Source organism: Myxocyprinus asiaticus, chromosome 49 (assembly GCF_019703515.2).
Source record: "Myxocyprinus asiaticus isolate MX2 ecotype Aquarium Trade chromosome 49, UBuf_Myxa_2, whole genome shotgun sequence".
Classification (NCBI taxonomy): Eukaryota; Metazoa; Chordata; class Actinopteri; order Cypriniformes; family Catostomidae; genus Myxocyprinus; species Myxocyprinus asiaticus.
The window spans coordinates 10,989,028-11,006,366 of NC_059392.1; the positions used below are offsets into that span (position 1 = coordinate 10,989,028).

Here is a 17,339-nt window from a genome sequence, read left to right on the forward strand (position 1 = left end):
TACGGAGTGCGTAATGTTGCTGGTATGACAAAACATTTGTAAATAATGAAGAATGTAGCAACTAGTGGAACTTCAGTGAAGACAGCACCTTACAAATGTGAATTGAATGCTTTATCATCACCCCACGCTGTGTGAATACTTTGGCTTCACTAGGTTGGCTAAAGCTAAAGCTAGCGGCAACACCACTTATGTCAGCTGTTAAATGGCAAATGCTTCCGTGTAGTAAAAAAAATGTAAGTGCTCCATTTGGGCCGATAATACACTTTGACAATTCATACACTACATGGCTGAGAGCAAAGCATACTGTGTAATGCGTCATTTGGGCGTCACAGCTTAATACTTTGTGTTGGGCATTTGTTCAAACAACTAGCCCTAAGTATGAGCAATAGTAAAGTAATGCTTACTTTAGTAAGCACTGCTAATTAAAAGCAATATAAATTTGATAAACTTAAGATTGCAAAGAATATCTGTTATATATCCACATTTACTATTTGTTGATATGATGCAGAAGGCAACAGAGAGATGCAAAAGCGCACACATACTTTTTTAGCCCACATCTTCATTATAATGTTGTAGGCGCTGATAGACAGTTGCTTCCGTCTGGATAGGTGACGGTGATGAGACATAAGGCAGTTCTGAGCTCGAGCAACATCGTCATTGAACACACATGCCTCTAAATAACAGCGTACTCGGAGTTGTGGATCTCCGTAGCAGTTCCCCTCCTTATCTTCCAGAAGCTTTTCTGCAGTGGTCAGACTTTGCTGGTTGGTTTGGTGGTCTTCATCTTGCTTCTCTTCCTCTGCCAATTCTTTTCCTACTGGCACTGCTAGTTCCTCTTTTCTAGACATCTCAGGAACCCTGCCAACTTGGCCACTGGAGATTTTTAAGACCTTCTGCATTCCTGGAAAACTGGTGGTTGAACTTTCGGGGACTCTGTAGATCTTCTTTTTTGGCTTTTTTGGGATGTCTTTGGAGGTGGTAGTGGTAGATGCATTAGAGTTGAGGTCTTCTATTTTAGTTTTTGTCTTGCTTCTTTTGCCAGTTGTGATTATCTTTGTAGAAGTACCAGAAACCATCAAACTTCCTTTGGTGCTTTTACTAGTAACTGGCTGATCATGAATCCTTTGTGAAGCTTGTTTCTTGGGTTGATTCCACTTTTCACGCTCGAGTTTCTCCATCCAGCGACTTGCGTGAGTTTTGAAGGACACACCAATGCCACCTTCAGTGTTTCCCTTTTTAGTAGAAGCCCCACTTTTGGCCATTTCTGTTGTGTCACCAGGCAAGTTCTTTAGAGTATTTCCATGTAAAAGATCCTTTCCGCTTTGCTGAAATTTGACAATTTGTACTTCTGAACGTTTGACGTCTACAGCGACATCAGATTGTAGCTGTTGGATCCTGGCCTCCAGAACTATGAGAAAAATGTTGAAACATTTAGTGTCTAGCAAAACAGCATTGAGCATCTAGCCAGAAGCTATTGTCAATTACTTTAAATGTGTGTGACCACTAAATCATGTAAATCCATAAATTACAATATGTAACCATAGCCTACCATAAATCATACAGCATATATGAACAAGTCCTATAAAATTAAATTGTTAAACTTGTACAACAGAGAATTTTAATAGACAATGCAGTAATCACTGGCTTTTGTACATTAAAACCTATCAAAGCCAATTAAAAAAACATTTGAATATAGATAACCATAAGAAAAAGCTAATAATATTCACACAGTACATACCATCCAACAAATGAGACCGTTCCCAGAATCTTTTCTTCCCATCCTTTTTAGGGATGGCTGAATAGTGTCTTTGGTAAATTGGAGCCCATGAATCATCTGAGAAACCATAAGTAAGATAGATAAAAGGATAGATAAATGGTGGAATAACAAAAAGTTTACTAACTCTGCTCTTTATTATTGCAGCTGGACTATAGAACTAGATTTAACACCAAATACATCAAAGAGTCCATGCAGACATAACTCTACTTTTGTTTTACATAGACGTAGCTCGAAGAGTACACAAAAAAGAAAATGTATCTAATCGTTTCACATGTTGTGAGTTGTGACCGATGTTGCATTTTGGTGCATTTTTAAAGCCTCCTTGATATTGAGACTTTAATGATCACCTATCCGAAATGTAAACAACAGCCAATGCTTGATCTTTTAGACATGTTTACAGTTGACAACCATTTTGTCTTATGTCTAATCTGTCCAATACACCATGAATTAATAGCAACTAAAGTAAAAAGCCTGACTTAGTGTGATTTGAAGGACAGTCAACTCTGCATTTGTCTACCTCCATTATTCCGTATTCTGAGACAACGGTGGCAATAATCGGCATTCAAAACTCCACGTACACTCCTCTCGACCGCAAAACTACGACTTAAACCGTTTGCATAGGCACACAGTCTCAAAAGTGACATGCTGTCATAGCAGTTATCAACCACCGCGTTATCCCGTGCAGAAGACCGCCATGTTTGATCAGACCTGATTAGTTCATAGGCGATACAATTAATCAAGACCTGCTCAATAGAGCAACGAGCAAATCGATCAAATATAATTTTGAAGTAGGAGGAAACACCCTTTCCGTCACATGTGAGTTCATTGTCATGTAATAACTTATATTTTAACTAAACTTTAACCTGTTAAACGTTCTTGTGAAACTGAACCCTAACGCAATGAAAAAAATATAAAACATAAGTCTATACTGGCGGGAACAGAAAAGGTTGTTTGAAATATCGACAATAAACAGAAATAGGCCCATTTTTCTAATTAAAATACATATATAATCCTTCCAAAAAATGTTCAAGAGTCCCAGACCGCATTGAAAATTTGGGACTCACAAACTTACCTTAATGAACAGAAAGTTTTAGGATTTTGAAAAAAATAAAAATAAAGCAAAGAAACGTTATGGTGTAAAATTAATTTCCGTACCATTTCTAAATCACTAATCAAATGTCAGCAAACTAATGTCGTTAACCACTCCAATGCTGGTCCAGAGATCTTTTATACTGACCCTCTGCGTTTTTACAATAGAAGAGAACGTAACGTCAACTAGCATGTTACGACAGTAAGTCACCGTTTGCGTATACCAGACAAATGAACGAGGAGAGCCGTAAACCGACACCTACCTGTCGCAAAATTGTCTGTGTCTTTTCTTATCCCCCTTTTTCCTGAACACGGAAGTATTCCAAGGTTCGCCTGTTTTCAATTTCCGGTCTCCAATGTTTTCACTCGCATCAGCGTTTATACTTAGCGGAAAAAGTATTACATTTGTAGAAATTGTCAAAAAGTACGTGACACTGTTTGCCTTATGCACCAGAGAAACTAGCGCGCAGCCATCTTGAAAATTTTGTCTCAGAACTTCCGTTCTAGCTGTTCTATATAGATATAAATGGTGTTGATGTAAAAGTGTAATTAGCTAGCGGAGTGGATTTACAAGTTATAAAGTTGTCATAAGCTATCATGAGTATTTTAAAGTGTTCAGGGGATGTCATAACAACTGGAAGCAGAGCAGGGAGATTTTAAAACAAGAGTACTTCATTCATAAATACACAAGATCCTACCTTCATGCAGTGGATGTACTGATGTGCCTCTGTGCTCATTAAACTCCAGTGTACGACACCTCTGACCATCTTGTCATTCACCCATCGGGTTACAGTTAAGGTGTGCCACTATACTGTATTTATACACACACATACATGTGAAAGTGTATGTTTTATTTTATATTCCGTGTACAACAATTTTAATAACATTTAAGCCTCTAAAAAAATGTAGGGTGACAAATTAATTTTAAAAAGTACAATTGTAATTTTCATGTTGAACTTGCATGTGTAATAATACGAGCTGTCACTGTTGGAAATTTCATGTCAACTACACATTTTAACACAAATTATTCACAAGTTGAAACCTAAAAATTAAGCAGAATTATGTGTGTAACAATTAAAGGCTTATGAAAAATTAAACATATTATGAAAAAGTGCAGTGTGTCATAGCTGTCTGAATGTGATCTGCCAGGATCAAACACCTCACGAGCATTTTCACATAGTAAAGGGGTGCTGTAGGCTCACACCAACTCTTGGTGAAAAATACTTTCTGTGCTCCTGCATGTAATTAATTTTGATCGACTCTTCTTAGTACCTTCAATTCAAACAGGAATTTAGATGACAAAATTCGGAAGAGGGGAGCATGGAAAAGGGGCGGGGCTGAATAAGGTGAAAGTGCCGATATGTCACAGAGTCGAGATAACACTGTGTAACAAATTATTATTATTATTTTTTTTTTTTTTGGTTCCTGGGTAGTAAGTGTTATTTCCTAATTGCTTATGCCTCAAAAGTATAGAAAATGGCTATTATTCCCCACAAACTTTGCTTTTGTGACCAGGACAGTGATATTTTGAAATGTACCTATTTTCCAGAACATTCCAAATAGATTCAATGCTGAGTAAACTTGGAGTAACTTCTAGAACTTTCCAGTAATATAAATAGTAGTATAAATACAGGGGCCTTAATCCCACCAGTTTAGTTTAGTTCCAGCTGCCTAAGTGGATACATATCTGCATTTTTCTGAGATGGCATCAAGAGGCTACAAGCATCCGGCAGACGCATTTTGCTATGTCTGCGGCCAGTTTATCAAGATAAGAGCGAAAAAGTACTCCGTGGAAGCATCTGCTAAGATGTGTGAGGCCTACAAGGCATATTTCGGCACGCCTGTCGGGGATCAAGACAAACCCTGGGCACCTCATTTCACCTGTGAGCACTGCAAAAAAATCTCTGGAAGGTAAGATGAACAATTGTTGCTTGGAATTTTATGTTATAAAATGTGTTAATTTTTTTAAATTGTAAAAGTTTTAAAATTTAGGCATCAATTTCCCCCTTTGCTGTAATAACAGCTTCCACTCTTTTGGGAAGGCTTTCCACTATACTGTATGTAGTAACATGGCTGCAGGGATTTGCTCTCATTCAGACACAAGGCTATCAGTGAGGTCAGGAACTGATGTTGGTCGATGGGCCTGACTTACAGTTGCTGTTCCAGTTCACCCCAAATGTGATCAGTGGGGTTCAGGTCTGGGCTTTGTGCAGGCCAGTCAGTTTCTTCCACGCCAGACACAGTAAACCATTTCTTTATGGACCTCACTTTGTTCACAGGGGCATTGTCATGCTGGAACAGAAAAGGGCTATCCCCAAACAGTTGCCACAAATTTGGAAGCACACAAAGCCCAAGCCATTACATAAAGAGACATTAAGATTTTTCTTTACTGGATTTAATGGAGTAACCAAATTCGTTAATTAGAAGGGGGTGTCCACAAACTTTTGGCCATATAGTGTATCATATATGAAAAATGTTGCGAGAATCTCTTACACATTAGTCATGGGTGAAATAAATGTATTTTTGTTGGATGGTACAGAGGGGAAAAGAGAGCCACGAAGTTTGCTATCCCAAGAATTTTGCGGGAACCCACTGACCACTCAAGTAACTGCTACTTCTGCATGGTGGACCCTTCCAAACATCGGACTGGCAAGAATGCACCTGCTATCACATATCCGGACCTTCCTTCATCTACCACCCCGGTGCCACACTGCCATGAGCTCCCCGTACCCACTCCTCCGGAGAGAGAACAGCCGTCTTTAGAAGAGAGCAGCAAGTCAGAGATCGAGGAAGATGTTGTAGATCCAGATGACAATTTCAGAGGTGGAGCTGAGGAGAGAAACCCATACTACCCCAACCAAAAAGACCTCAACGACTTGATTAGAGATCTTGGTCTCACCAAGTCCAATGCCGAGCTTTTGACATCTAGGCTCAAGCAGTGGAACTTGTTGGATGAAAGTGTGCAAGTTGCAGATCAGAGGAAGCGTCACCAACCTTTTTCCAGCTTCTTCACCAGTCAAGATGGGCTCTGCTTCTGCCACAATGTGACCAGTCTGTTCAAGGCAATTGGAATCGCCTGTAACCAGAACGAGTGGCGCCTCTTCATTGACAGCTCATCCAGGAGCCTCAAAGCCGTGCTGCTCCATAATGGTAACAAGTACCCGTCTCTTCCCCTGGCTCCCTCGGTGCACCTCAAAGAGGATTACAACAGCATCAAGACCTTGCTGGACGCCTTGAAGTATGATGAGTACATTTGGGGGCTGATTCGTGGAAGTGATTTACAGTATAATTGTAAATCTCGAAAAACTACTCACTTCTAAATCTTTTGTAGTCATTTTTGTATTGCTTTAGTATAAATACATGTTCATTTGGATTCATAAGTGGTTGTTTTTTCTGACTTTATGTGAACAAAAAGACACAAATTCGCCCGTTTTCTCATTGGAAATAGGTACATTTCAAAATAATCACTGTCCTGGTCACAAAAGCAATGTTTGTGGAGAATAATAGCCATTTTCTATACTTTTGCGGCATAAGCAATTAGGAAATAATTTTTAACAGTGCCTCACCTTAATAGATGCAAGTTGGTACAGCTGCAGACCGAAGACCTCCAAATGGGGGCAGAATCTCCAAAAGAGGGCGGAATTACTCCAAAGGGGGCGGGGTTACTCCATAAGACTGTTACCCTACCTCCAAAAGGGGGCGTCACTTTCAATCACGGTTAAGGTTAGGGAAAGTGTTAGGTTGGGGGCTCGCTATATCTTTAATGGTGATTTGGAGCTCACGCCCTTTTTGGAGCAATGCCTGCAGATATTCCAGATCCCGTCTGAAGGGGAGCCTACAAGCTTAGCCTAAAATAGCATAACGCAGCAGTACTATAGACATTCTATGGGCGGTACACTAGCGAGGAGACAAGAGGCCGATCTTTTTGAATGGATTTATATGGAGGAGATGCTTCAGTGTGCTGAACAAACTGTTTTTGTGAGGAAACAGCTCTTCACTTAATGCCTGCATTGTCCGCCTGTCCGCTAATCTTCAATATGTTTTACACTAAACAATCATTTTGGAGTGAACTGTGTGTGGGGTTTACTACGAAAAAATTGCTGTTTTATAAGAGAATCACGGACGATTTTGCGATAGGTAGTGTCAATTTACGGCTCTCCCCATGTATTTGTACGGTATCCTCAAACGGTGACTTGCTGTCGTAACACGCTAGTTGACCGTTATGCTCTCTACAAAGGTAAATACGCGGAGATTGTTATCTCGGTATTGAAGATTTCCGGCTATACTTTACTCAATAGATGACATGAAGCAATGGTTCAAGATTAGTTATATTAATATCATTAACTACTTTAGTTGTTATGACAGCCACCAACTGCACAAGTTGAGCGTGAAATTGATATTTAATCCAAATAACACTTAAATGGTTGTTATCCGTGTAGATCGGCCCTTCTGTTAGTTTTACATTGCGTTTCGAGACCAGAAACAGAAAACAGGCGATTAGAATCATCATGGCGCCGCCCATGGTTGCTCAGGAAAACTGTGGATAAAACAGCAATTGTATTGTAGTAAACTTCACACATAGTTCATTCCAAAAGGATTGTTTGGTGTAAATCACGTTGAAGGTTAGCAGACAATATTATAATGAATAATCATTTAATTAAGTGATGAGCTTTTCCTCACAAAAACAGTTTATTTAGCACAATCAAGCATCTCGTCCAACAGCCTCTTGTCTCCTATCCAGTTTAACACCCATAGAATGTCTATTGGACCACCACGTTATGCCTTGCTTTTCTAACCTTGTAGGCTAAAATTGGTGCTGGTCCATGCTAACTTGAGAAGCAAATGGGAGACTTGCCAACAACGAAATTCATGCAAACTATTAAATTCAGCTTTTCACTCAAATTGTTATGCTGATAACATAATCTGTAATTAATAAAACTAAAAAAAAAAAAAAAAAAAAAATGCAAGATGGACTCTTGTGAAACTCTAGATGGCAGTCTTTGGCAAATTCACGCATTACAAGGTCACAGTGCTCGAGGGGTTGTTCTTCAGCTTTCCAATTTTGTGACTTTAAAACATATTTAAACAGCTCGTCTGATCTGTTAAATGTGCCTAATTCTTATGTCTTCATACTACGATAGCTGAAGTTTTGTTATCTGTAGGCCAGTATGACAATTCACCTCATGTAAGCCTGATCCTCAGAGAATAACTTTGTCGTAAGTGCATTTTATATAAGTAAAATGAACTTTATTACTTGTTATGTAATTGTGTTACCATTTAAAAAGTCTCTTTGTGGACTGAATTGTTTTTTTTTCTATCTACAAAGTCCCAAATGAAAGCATCCAGTTTTCAGGCATTATTGAAATATGTCGCCTAATTAGGCCTATGTATTTTTCAATTGTTCCTTATAATGTAAAATGGATTCCCTTCTAAATAAAATGAAAGGATGGAGGATTCAACTTAAATTGTATGCTGTAGTGATTGCCTGTCAACAAAAGGACAGAAGACAGCCATTCAAACTCTATTCAAAGGTCACCATTTTCTGAGACTCAGTATGAAAGGGACATTTCTTTGTTTTTGGAAATGAGTGCTGCTCTTTAATTTTCACCTGCATGAGTGGGTGGTAGTAGGCTAAATATGTATATACAGTTGAAGTCAGAAGTTTACATACATCTTAGCCAAATACATTTAAACTCGGTTTTTCATAATTCCTGGCATTTAATTGTAGAAAACATTCCCTGTCTTGGGTCAGTTAGGATCACTACTTTATTTTAAGAATGTGAAATGTCAGAATTTCTTTCATCACATTCTCAGTGGGTCAGAAGTTTATATACACTTTGTTAGTATTTGGTAGCATTGCCTTTAAATTGTTTAACTTGGGTCAAACATTTTGGGTAGCCTTCCACAAGATTCTCACAATAAGTTGCTTGAATTTTGGCCCATTCATCCAGACAGAACTGGTGTAACGATGTCAGGTTTGTAGGCCTCCTTGCTCGCACACGCATCAGATTGAGGTCAGGGCTTTGTGATGGCCACTCCAATACCTTGACTTTGTTTGCCACAACTTTGGAGGTATGCTTGGGGTCATTGTCCATTTGGAAGACCCATTTACATCTGAGCTTTTATTTCTTGGCTGATGTCTTGAGATGTTGCTTCAATATACAGTGAATCCGGAAAGTATTCACAGCGCTTCACTTTTTCCACATTTAGTTATGTTACAGCCTTATTCCAAAATTGATTAAATTAATTATTTTCCTCAAAATTCTACAAACAATACCCTATAATGACAACGTGAAAGAAGTTTGTTTGAAATCTTTGCAAATGTATTAAAAAAAAAAAAATGAAAAAAAAAACATCACATGTACATAAGTATCCACAGCCTTTGCCATGACACTCAAAATTGATCTCAGGTGCATCCTGTTTCCACTGATCATCCTTGAGATGTTTCTACAACTTGATTGGAGTCCACCAGTGGTAAATTCAGTTGACTGGACATGATTTGGAAAGGCACACACCTGTCTATATAAGGTCCCATAGTTAACAGTGCATGTCAGAGCACAAACCAAGCCATGAAGTCCAAGGAATTGTCTGTAGACCTCCGAGACGGGATTGTATCAAGGCACAGATCTGGGGAAGGGTACAGAAAAATTTCTGCACATTGAAGGTCCCAATGAGCACAGTGGCCTCCATAATCCGTAAATGGAAAGAGTTTGGAACCACCAGGACTCTTCCAAAAGCTGGCCGCCTGGCCAAACTGAGCGATCGGGGTAAAGGGCCTTAGTCAGGGAGGTGACCAAGAACCCGATGGTCACTCTGACAGAGCTCCAGCACTTCTCTGTGGAGAGAGGAGAACCTTCCAGAAGAACAACCATCTCTGTAGCACTCCACCAATCAGGCCTGTATGGTAGAGTGGCCAGACGGAAGCCACTCCTCAGTAAAAGGCACATGACAGCCCACCTGGAGTTTGCCAAAAGGCACCAGAAGGACTCTTAGTCCATGAGAAACAAAGATTGAACTCTTTGGCCTGAATGGCAAGCGTCATGTCTGGAGGAAACCAGGCACCGCTCATCACCTGGCCAATACCATCCCTACAGTGAAGCATGGTGGTGGCAGCATCATGCTGTGGGGATGTTTTTCAGCGGCAGGAACTGGGAGACTAGTCAGGATCGAGGGAAAGATGAATGCAGCAATGTACAGAGACATCCTTGATGAAAACCTGCTCCAGAGCGCTCTGGACCTCAGACTGGGGCGAAGGTTCATCTTCCAACAGGACAATGACCCTAAGCACACAGCCAAGATAACAAAGGAGTGGCTACGGGACAACTCTGTGAATGTCCTTGAATGGCCCAGCCAGAGCCCAGACTTGAACCCAATTGAACATCTCTGGAGAGATCTGAAAATGGCTGTGCACCGACGCTCCCCGATGGAGCTTGAGAGGTCCTGCAAAGAAGAATGGGAGAAACTGCCCAAAAATAGGTGTGCCAAGCTTGTAGCATCATACTCAAAAAGACTTGAGGCTGTAATTGGTGCCAAAGGTGCTTCAACAAAGTATTGAGCAAAGGCTGTGAATACTTATGTACATGTGATTATTGTTTTTTTTATTTATTTATTTTTATATATAAATTTGCAAAGATTTCAAACAAACTTCTTTCACGTTATCATTATGGGGTATTGTTTGTAGAATTTTGAGGAAAATAATTAATTTAATCAATTTTGGAATAAGGCTGTAACATAACAAAATGTGGAAAAAGTGAAGGGCTGTGAATACTTTCTGGATGCACCGTATCCACATAATTTTCCTTCCTCATGATGCCATCTATTTTGTGAAGTGCACCAGTCCCTCCTGCAGCAATGCACCCCCACAACATGATGCTGCCACCCCCATGCTTCACAGTTGGGATGGTGTTCTTCAGATTGCAAGCCTCACCCTTTTTCCTCCAAACATAACAATGGTCATTATGGCCAAATCCTTCAATTTTTGTTTCATCAGACCAGAGGACACTTCTCCAAAAAGTAAGATCTTTGTCCACATGTGCACTTGCAAACTGTAGTCTGGCTTTTTTTATGGCAGTTCTGGAGCTGTGGCTTCTTCCTTGCTGAGCAGCCTTTCAGGTTATGTCGATATAGGACTCGTTTTTCTGTGGATATAGATACTTGTCTACCTGTTTCCTCCAGCATCTTCACAGGGTCCTTTGCTGTTGTTCTGGGATTTATTTGCACTTTTCACACCAGACTACGTTCATCTCTAGGAGACAGAATGCATCTCCCTCCTGAGCAGTATGATGGCTTTGTGGTCCCATGGTGATTATACTTGCGTACTATTTTTTTTGTACAGATGCACGTGGTACCTTCAGGAGTTTGGAAATTGCTCCCAAGGATGAACCAGACTTGTGGAGGTCCACAATTTTTTTTATGAGGTCTTGGCTGATTTCTTTTGATTTTCCCATGTTGTCAAGCAACAGGCACTGAGTTTGAAGGTAGACCTTAAAATACATCCACAGGTACACCTGGTTAAAAAATTAGTTTTAATGACTTCAACCTAAGTTTATATAAACTTCTGACTTCAACTGTATATACAGTATATGTATGTATGTATGTATGTATGTGTGTGTGTGTGTGTGTGTGTGTGTATATATATATATATATATATATATATATATATATATATATATATATACACAGTATAACATATTGAGGGAAATCTCTCCAAACCTGTCAGTACCAATAATTCAAAGTAAATGTGCATTAAAAAAAAAAAAAACCACGGCACTGAACAACAGATTTGCTTGAGTTCACACCGTTAGCACCAAACGTATCCCACATCTGAGAGCCGTATATTTCTCTGATTATCGCTAACAAGATTATCTCCAGTGTTTGAATGATGCACCACCAATCACACTGACTATCGCTTGTCTTTTTTCTTTAAAAAGTAACAGTCTTTGTTATCACTCCTAAATCTCTCTCAACTATCCCAAGAGGATGAAGACTCTCAGGAGCTGTTGATCAAATCAGACTACTCACTTATCACCGATTTCAGCTACAATGGACAATGGTCACGAAGCAGGAAATGCAAATGGACTGTTGTAGATTGATCCCCAGTTGTGGCGGCAGCAGACAGATCCTGAATTAGAAACGGATGTTTATGCAGGCGAACGCTCAGTGCAGCACACTGGTTATCTTGGCCACCTGGGTTGGAGGAACCTAGCAGGAAGTCTGTGGTTGACATGAGAGTTTTATAGTACAGTTGCATAACATCTGTTATGAGATGGTGTGATTCAGGACTATCACGTTATTATTAAATTGACTGCCAATAATTAGGGGATGGCAAAATTAGTTAAATGGATAATTGTTCACCCCAAAAAATTATATTGTCTTTCTTTCTTCCATGGAACACAAAAGGAGATTTTTAGGCAAAATATAGCCTTTTGTGTGAACGAAACATACGAGTTTGGAATAACATGAGGGTGAGTACAAGCAAAGACTTTCTAGCAAGTCAGTCTACTGGTGGCCATCTTTGGAACACTTTGGAAGCTATTTCCAGTCATGAAAGTGCAGCTCATATCTAGTTCAATGGGGAAATACTGAAATCTCCAAAACTGTTGGTCAAGATTATGATCAAAAAACTTATTTCAAATCAGCAGTAAAATCAACACTGGTATCATAAATTGTGCTTCTCAGATCATGCTAAACACAATTTTCCCGGCTTGCATAGCTAATGCGCATTCGCATTCTTGAGTTCATTGACAGGCGATGTCTGTATATAAAAGGTGATTGGCTCTTTTACATTTAAGGCGGGACTTCCTTTCTACATCTATTGACTGTTGGGTGTTCCAATTTCTCATATTCATTTTAATAGAATTGGCCCATCTCTGCTAAAAAGTCTCTGGTACAAGACAGAATTTTCATTTTGGGGTGAACTATCCCTTTAAAGGCCAAAGTATACTTTGGTTTTCCACATGCCACTGGATGATCTGTACATACTGTGCTGCCCAGTTTTAGAAACACAGACAGTCCGCATCGTCTGTATGCACCTGCCACTGACCGTACTGAAGAGTATCACAAAGTGTGCATGCGTCAAATGCGTCCGTATGGGCTCTCGGTCAAAAGTGTATACTTTGAAAGGCTGAGTGCTTGACTGTGCAAGAGACGGAGAAGCACGTGGAAAGATGAAGTATACCCTAGCCTTAAGTGGTCATTTAGGCTAATGCAAATATTGTGAAAATTGAAAGGCCACAGAATGCAAGTCATGAAAGTAATTAAATAAACATATTATACACATATACATATATATATAGGTTTGCAGGCTGATGGAATTTATCATAGGTTTAATGTTCTTTGAAGTAGTTGAGAGCAAGAAAGGGAAACTGAGGCCTGGCTGAGCGGGGGTTATGGAGGAGAGTCCATATGTTAGCAGGAGGAAGAAAACAATTAATAATGGGAGCTATTGGGGGGAGATCATCGGCGTAAAAGGGAGGTTGGGTTTCAGGCCCTTTTGGACGACTTTGATGGTACAAAACAGGCCTCATTACTGAGATATTATCTCCATTCATACACTTCCAGAGTTGCTGGGAGCCCTGCTGGGAAAGATTAGGTTCCTTAGGCTAGTGAACATCCCACATGGCTGCACAGATTTTCTCAGCTCAGGGCGCAACCGGCATAGCATGGCATAATAGGAGCTAAGCAAAGGCCCATTGATGGCTAACGATGTGCGGAATTAGTGATAGTTACAGCCTTTTACGTGAGGTCATGTCTATTAAAATTACATTTTCTTTTTTTTTAAGTTCACTATATATAAATGTTGAAGCACAAAAATGGAAATCTCAGTAACTTTAAAGTAATGGTGTTTTGGGTGGTTGTTTAGGGTAATGGCCTGAGTCAAAAAACCCCACCTACAAGTATCTATGATATTCTGATCCCTAAATATGGCTGGGGTCCACAAGGTTTTCGGATTTTTTTTTTCACCAGTTTTATGGACCCTAAATATGAGCAATCGTATTAATGAAGCCTGAGCAAATATGAATAATTTAAACTCGTGAAATGGCAATGATAAATACTTTTCTGTGCAATCAATTTTTGTGAGGAGCGAAAAGGCTGACAGACAAGAAAAAAACTTCATTAACACTTCATGTAGCCTTATTGGGGGTGATAGACTAAGATGCATGTACACAAGTTGAATTGAGGCTTTGAAGCACTGCAGTAACAAACCCATAGGCCAATATGCCAAAGCAGATGGGAATGAGTGTGGGGAGCTGAAAGACTGCAGACTGCTGTCTCCACAGGCTTTTATGGGCCAAGTTTGAGTGTTAAAACTTAAGAGATCAGTTAGTTAACAAGCTATCAAGGTGCAAAGAAACTCTGACTTTTCCCGGTAAAACACACTCCTCAAGACCATTTTCACCCTCTTACCCTCTTCCTCTGCCCCTAGACTGCACACATTATTAAAACCAGAAGCCTTTTAAAGGGACAGTTTACCCAAAAATGTAAATTCTGTCACCCTTATGGCATTCCAAACCGATAAGATTTTGTGTTCTTTTAGAAAATGATGTGCTTTTTAAACTTACAGCTGTTCATTAATAATATTTTAAGAGCATTATTCACCAGGTCAGAAGCTGACTCAAATAAGTGGATAGGGAGTGCCAACATACAAGTGTCATTACAGGCCAAAGAGACAGCTGTATTGCTATTGCTCATATTTGCTCCTCAAATTTATTCATTTTTAAAGTGGTTGAAAGGACCCTGACTTCAGTTCAATGCTTTTTAAATTGAGCAGATTTATCACCTGTCATTTACTTTGATAATTAACCACGGACCTCAATGAACACAACTGCAGTAGATCACACATGATTGCAACCCTCGTTTATTTTGGTTTGCCTGCCAAACTAAAGACAGGAAATTAAAATGATATGGCTCGTGCACATGCTGAGGATGATCATCTTCCTAAAGGTAAGGACATAGAGAAAAAAGAAAACACTATTGAGAGTGACATTTATTTAAATTGATTATGAATAATCCAGGCCCCACCCATCTCCTGTCCCCCAGATGCAAGCTCTGCCCTGAATAAAATGCAGGAAAGAACTGAGCCACCCTGCTAAAGAGCAAGCAGACAGCAAGGCACAGAGAGAGAGAGAAAATTTACAGCTTTACTGCTTCGTTCAGTCCGTCAGGTTTGCTCTCCCTGTCACCTCTATCTTATCCTCTCCCTCTCTTTCTCTCTCAGTAGTCTCACTCTCTCTTTGAATCTTTCTCTTATGCACACACTCATTAAAAAACACTCATTCACAGGCAGACAGGGTCAGGCAGCCTCACATTTCACCTTGCTCTGCACCTGGATGAGAAGAGAGAGCCCTGCAAGGTGCAGCCATCACACGGGACACAGGCTCCCATGGCTCAGTCAAGTTTGACTGAATGTCCTGAACGCAACAGGAAAATCTGAGAGGATACAGAAGTTTGTTTGGAATGGAATTGCAAAGTTTTAACTTATTCTGAAGAACAAGACTGGCAGCAGTAAACACAGACAGCTGGTTACAAGACCAAAGAGAAATACTCACTGGCTTTAATCATTTGAAGGGTTCCTGGGAAAAGAATCTATTACCCCCTCTTCCCATGTTCCTGCGTAGAAGGTCCATGTGAGGCAGAGTGCCAAAAGAAGTCCAGCATCATGCCGACTACTTGTGCAAGGGTCACCTTGGGAGTCTGACCCACCATGTGCGAATGGACACCTACCACCGCTGGTCTCTACTCTGACCTCACCTTAACTGGCTCAGCCCTCCATGGGCTGCAACTTCATTCTTATCCTTTTTCCCTGGCATGCCTGTCTTTGATCTTTCTGGCTTGCTCTGCTCTTGGTGGTTGCCCACATGCACTGGGGCATGACCCCTTTCATGTGCTGGCACAGGGTACGAACTGCTCATGGACTCTGGAGCGGCACACACGCAGCTATAACCACCTAGAGGGTGACGTCCGCCTGCGACGCCTCTACTCCGCCAACAAATTTTTTCTCTGCATCGACAAGACAGGCAAGGTGGATGGCACCCGTCGGAAGAATTACGCTGACAGTGAGTAGACGGCCAGTGTTTGTGGTCATTTATTTGTCCCTGCTGAAAGGGTGTGGGAGCTCATTATGTCGTAGAATTTTTATGATCTTCCATTGCCTCTCTTATCGTTTAGCTTTTTATGGGTGTTTTATTATTCGGGATTCCTATATCTCTGCTAGTCAGGTCAGACTTTTTGTTGTATGTACAAAGCTGTTGGATTTTTAATACTGAATTAAAATTTAAAAAGTATATTGTGTAAAGACACCATGATCAGCTTGGAAATACTGTGATTTGGAAAAAGGTATCAGTTTTACAGGCAAGAAATTAACTTTACAAAAAAAAAACAGCAAGCCCTTCATTTTTAAATAGAAAACGTAACCACAACTGTGTAGGCTATTTAGTTCGCAATTAAGTGTGGCCTCAAAATCTCCTGCAAGATCACATTGTATCCAATGTAATTGCTTAAGATCTTAAAACTTTCTGTATACAGTACTTTGACAGTGTCTTTTAATATTTAGTCCCCCTGAAAGACTCCAAAGAGGGCTAGAACAGTCAGTGAGCAAAACCTAATGTTTAGGAAAACATCTTAAAATAGCAGGTGCATTTGTTCTCTACAAAGCCTACAGTGATGCATCACCCACATGTGCCTGTCATCAGGGAGATCCCATGTTTCTTACAAATCATTGCCCCCAGAATCCTGTGTAACACAACCTTCTAGTGTGCTTCCATTATCATTCAGCCTTTCCAGCTGGAGCTTTACATTCTGTCATCCTGTGTCATGGTTTAATATTGGGTGTGTTTACATATACACCAATACGCTTATAACAACCAATATCAGCTTATTCCAAATATCCAACAACACAATAAAAACACATTTACATGAGATTTTAAATCTTTTGCTTATTCTGTGCTTTTGACGTCGAAATGTACAACACTTGTACACATTAGATAAGCCAATCAATAAAGGTGTTTACGTGCAATGCCAAATCAGTAATGGCCAATAATCTATGTGCCTTTGGTTTTTGCTCAAACTGTTTAAGACCTACCCTGATAAAGGAAAACTGTTTAAGGCATTTTCATGACTACACGCATTGTTGTCTAATTAAGCATAGAGTAATTGCTGTAACATTGTGCATTTAATGCGCTATGTGACATTTTGTTAGTTTAAATTGGGTTTTAAGTGGCCTGGGTCATAGAAATTACAGTAGGTTGACCTTGTTGTATGTATATGTGTTATTTCAACACTTTTTTTCAGGCAAGTTGGTTTAACTGCTCTGCCACTGTGTAGATTTTAACTGTTGCATGACATTTGTGCATGATGTACAGTGTTGGGTGTAATGCATTACTAAGTAATTAATTACTGTAATTAAATTAAGTAAGGGATTACTCTTATTTTTTCAGTAATTTAATTATAGTTACTTCTGATGTAATTGCATTAA

The 17,339-nt window shown here is 39.8% G+C and overlaps 2 protein-coding genes across 4 annotated transcripts in view; one reads left to right on the forward strand and one right to left on the reverse strand.

Moving 5' to 3' along the window:
• Nucleotides 1–2,485, reverse strand: part of LOC127437967 (DNA-directed RNA polymerase, mitochondrial-like) — a 48,510-nt gene extending 46,025 nt beyond the window's left edge. For all 3 annotated transcript variants that reach the window (XM_051693147.1, XM_051693148.1, XM_051693149.1), the window contains exons 1-3: nt 2,295–2,485; nt 1,739–1,834; nt 543–1,408 (exon numbers count right to left, since the gene is read on the reverse strand). In XM_051693147.1, the coding sequence (XP_051549107.1) occupies nt 543–1,408; nt 1,739–1,834; nt 2,295–2,421 (1,089 nt within the window). In that variant the 5' untranslated portion in view covers nt 2,422–2,485. The remainder of the gene's footprint in view (nt 1–542; nt 1,409–1,738; nt 1,835–2,294) is intronic.
• A 13,084-nt stretch (nt 2,486–15,569) lies between these two features.
• The window catches only part of LOC127437977 (fibroblast growth factor 22-like), a 28,852-nt gene continuing 27,082 nt past the window's right edge, over nt 15,570–17,339 (forward strand). The window contains exon 1 of the mRNA XM_051693169.1: nt 15,570–15,921. Within this exon, the coding sequence (XP_051549129.1) occupies nt 15,570–15,921 (352 nt within the window). The remainder of the gene's footprint in view (nt 15,922–17,339) is intronic.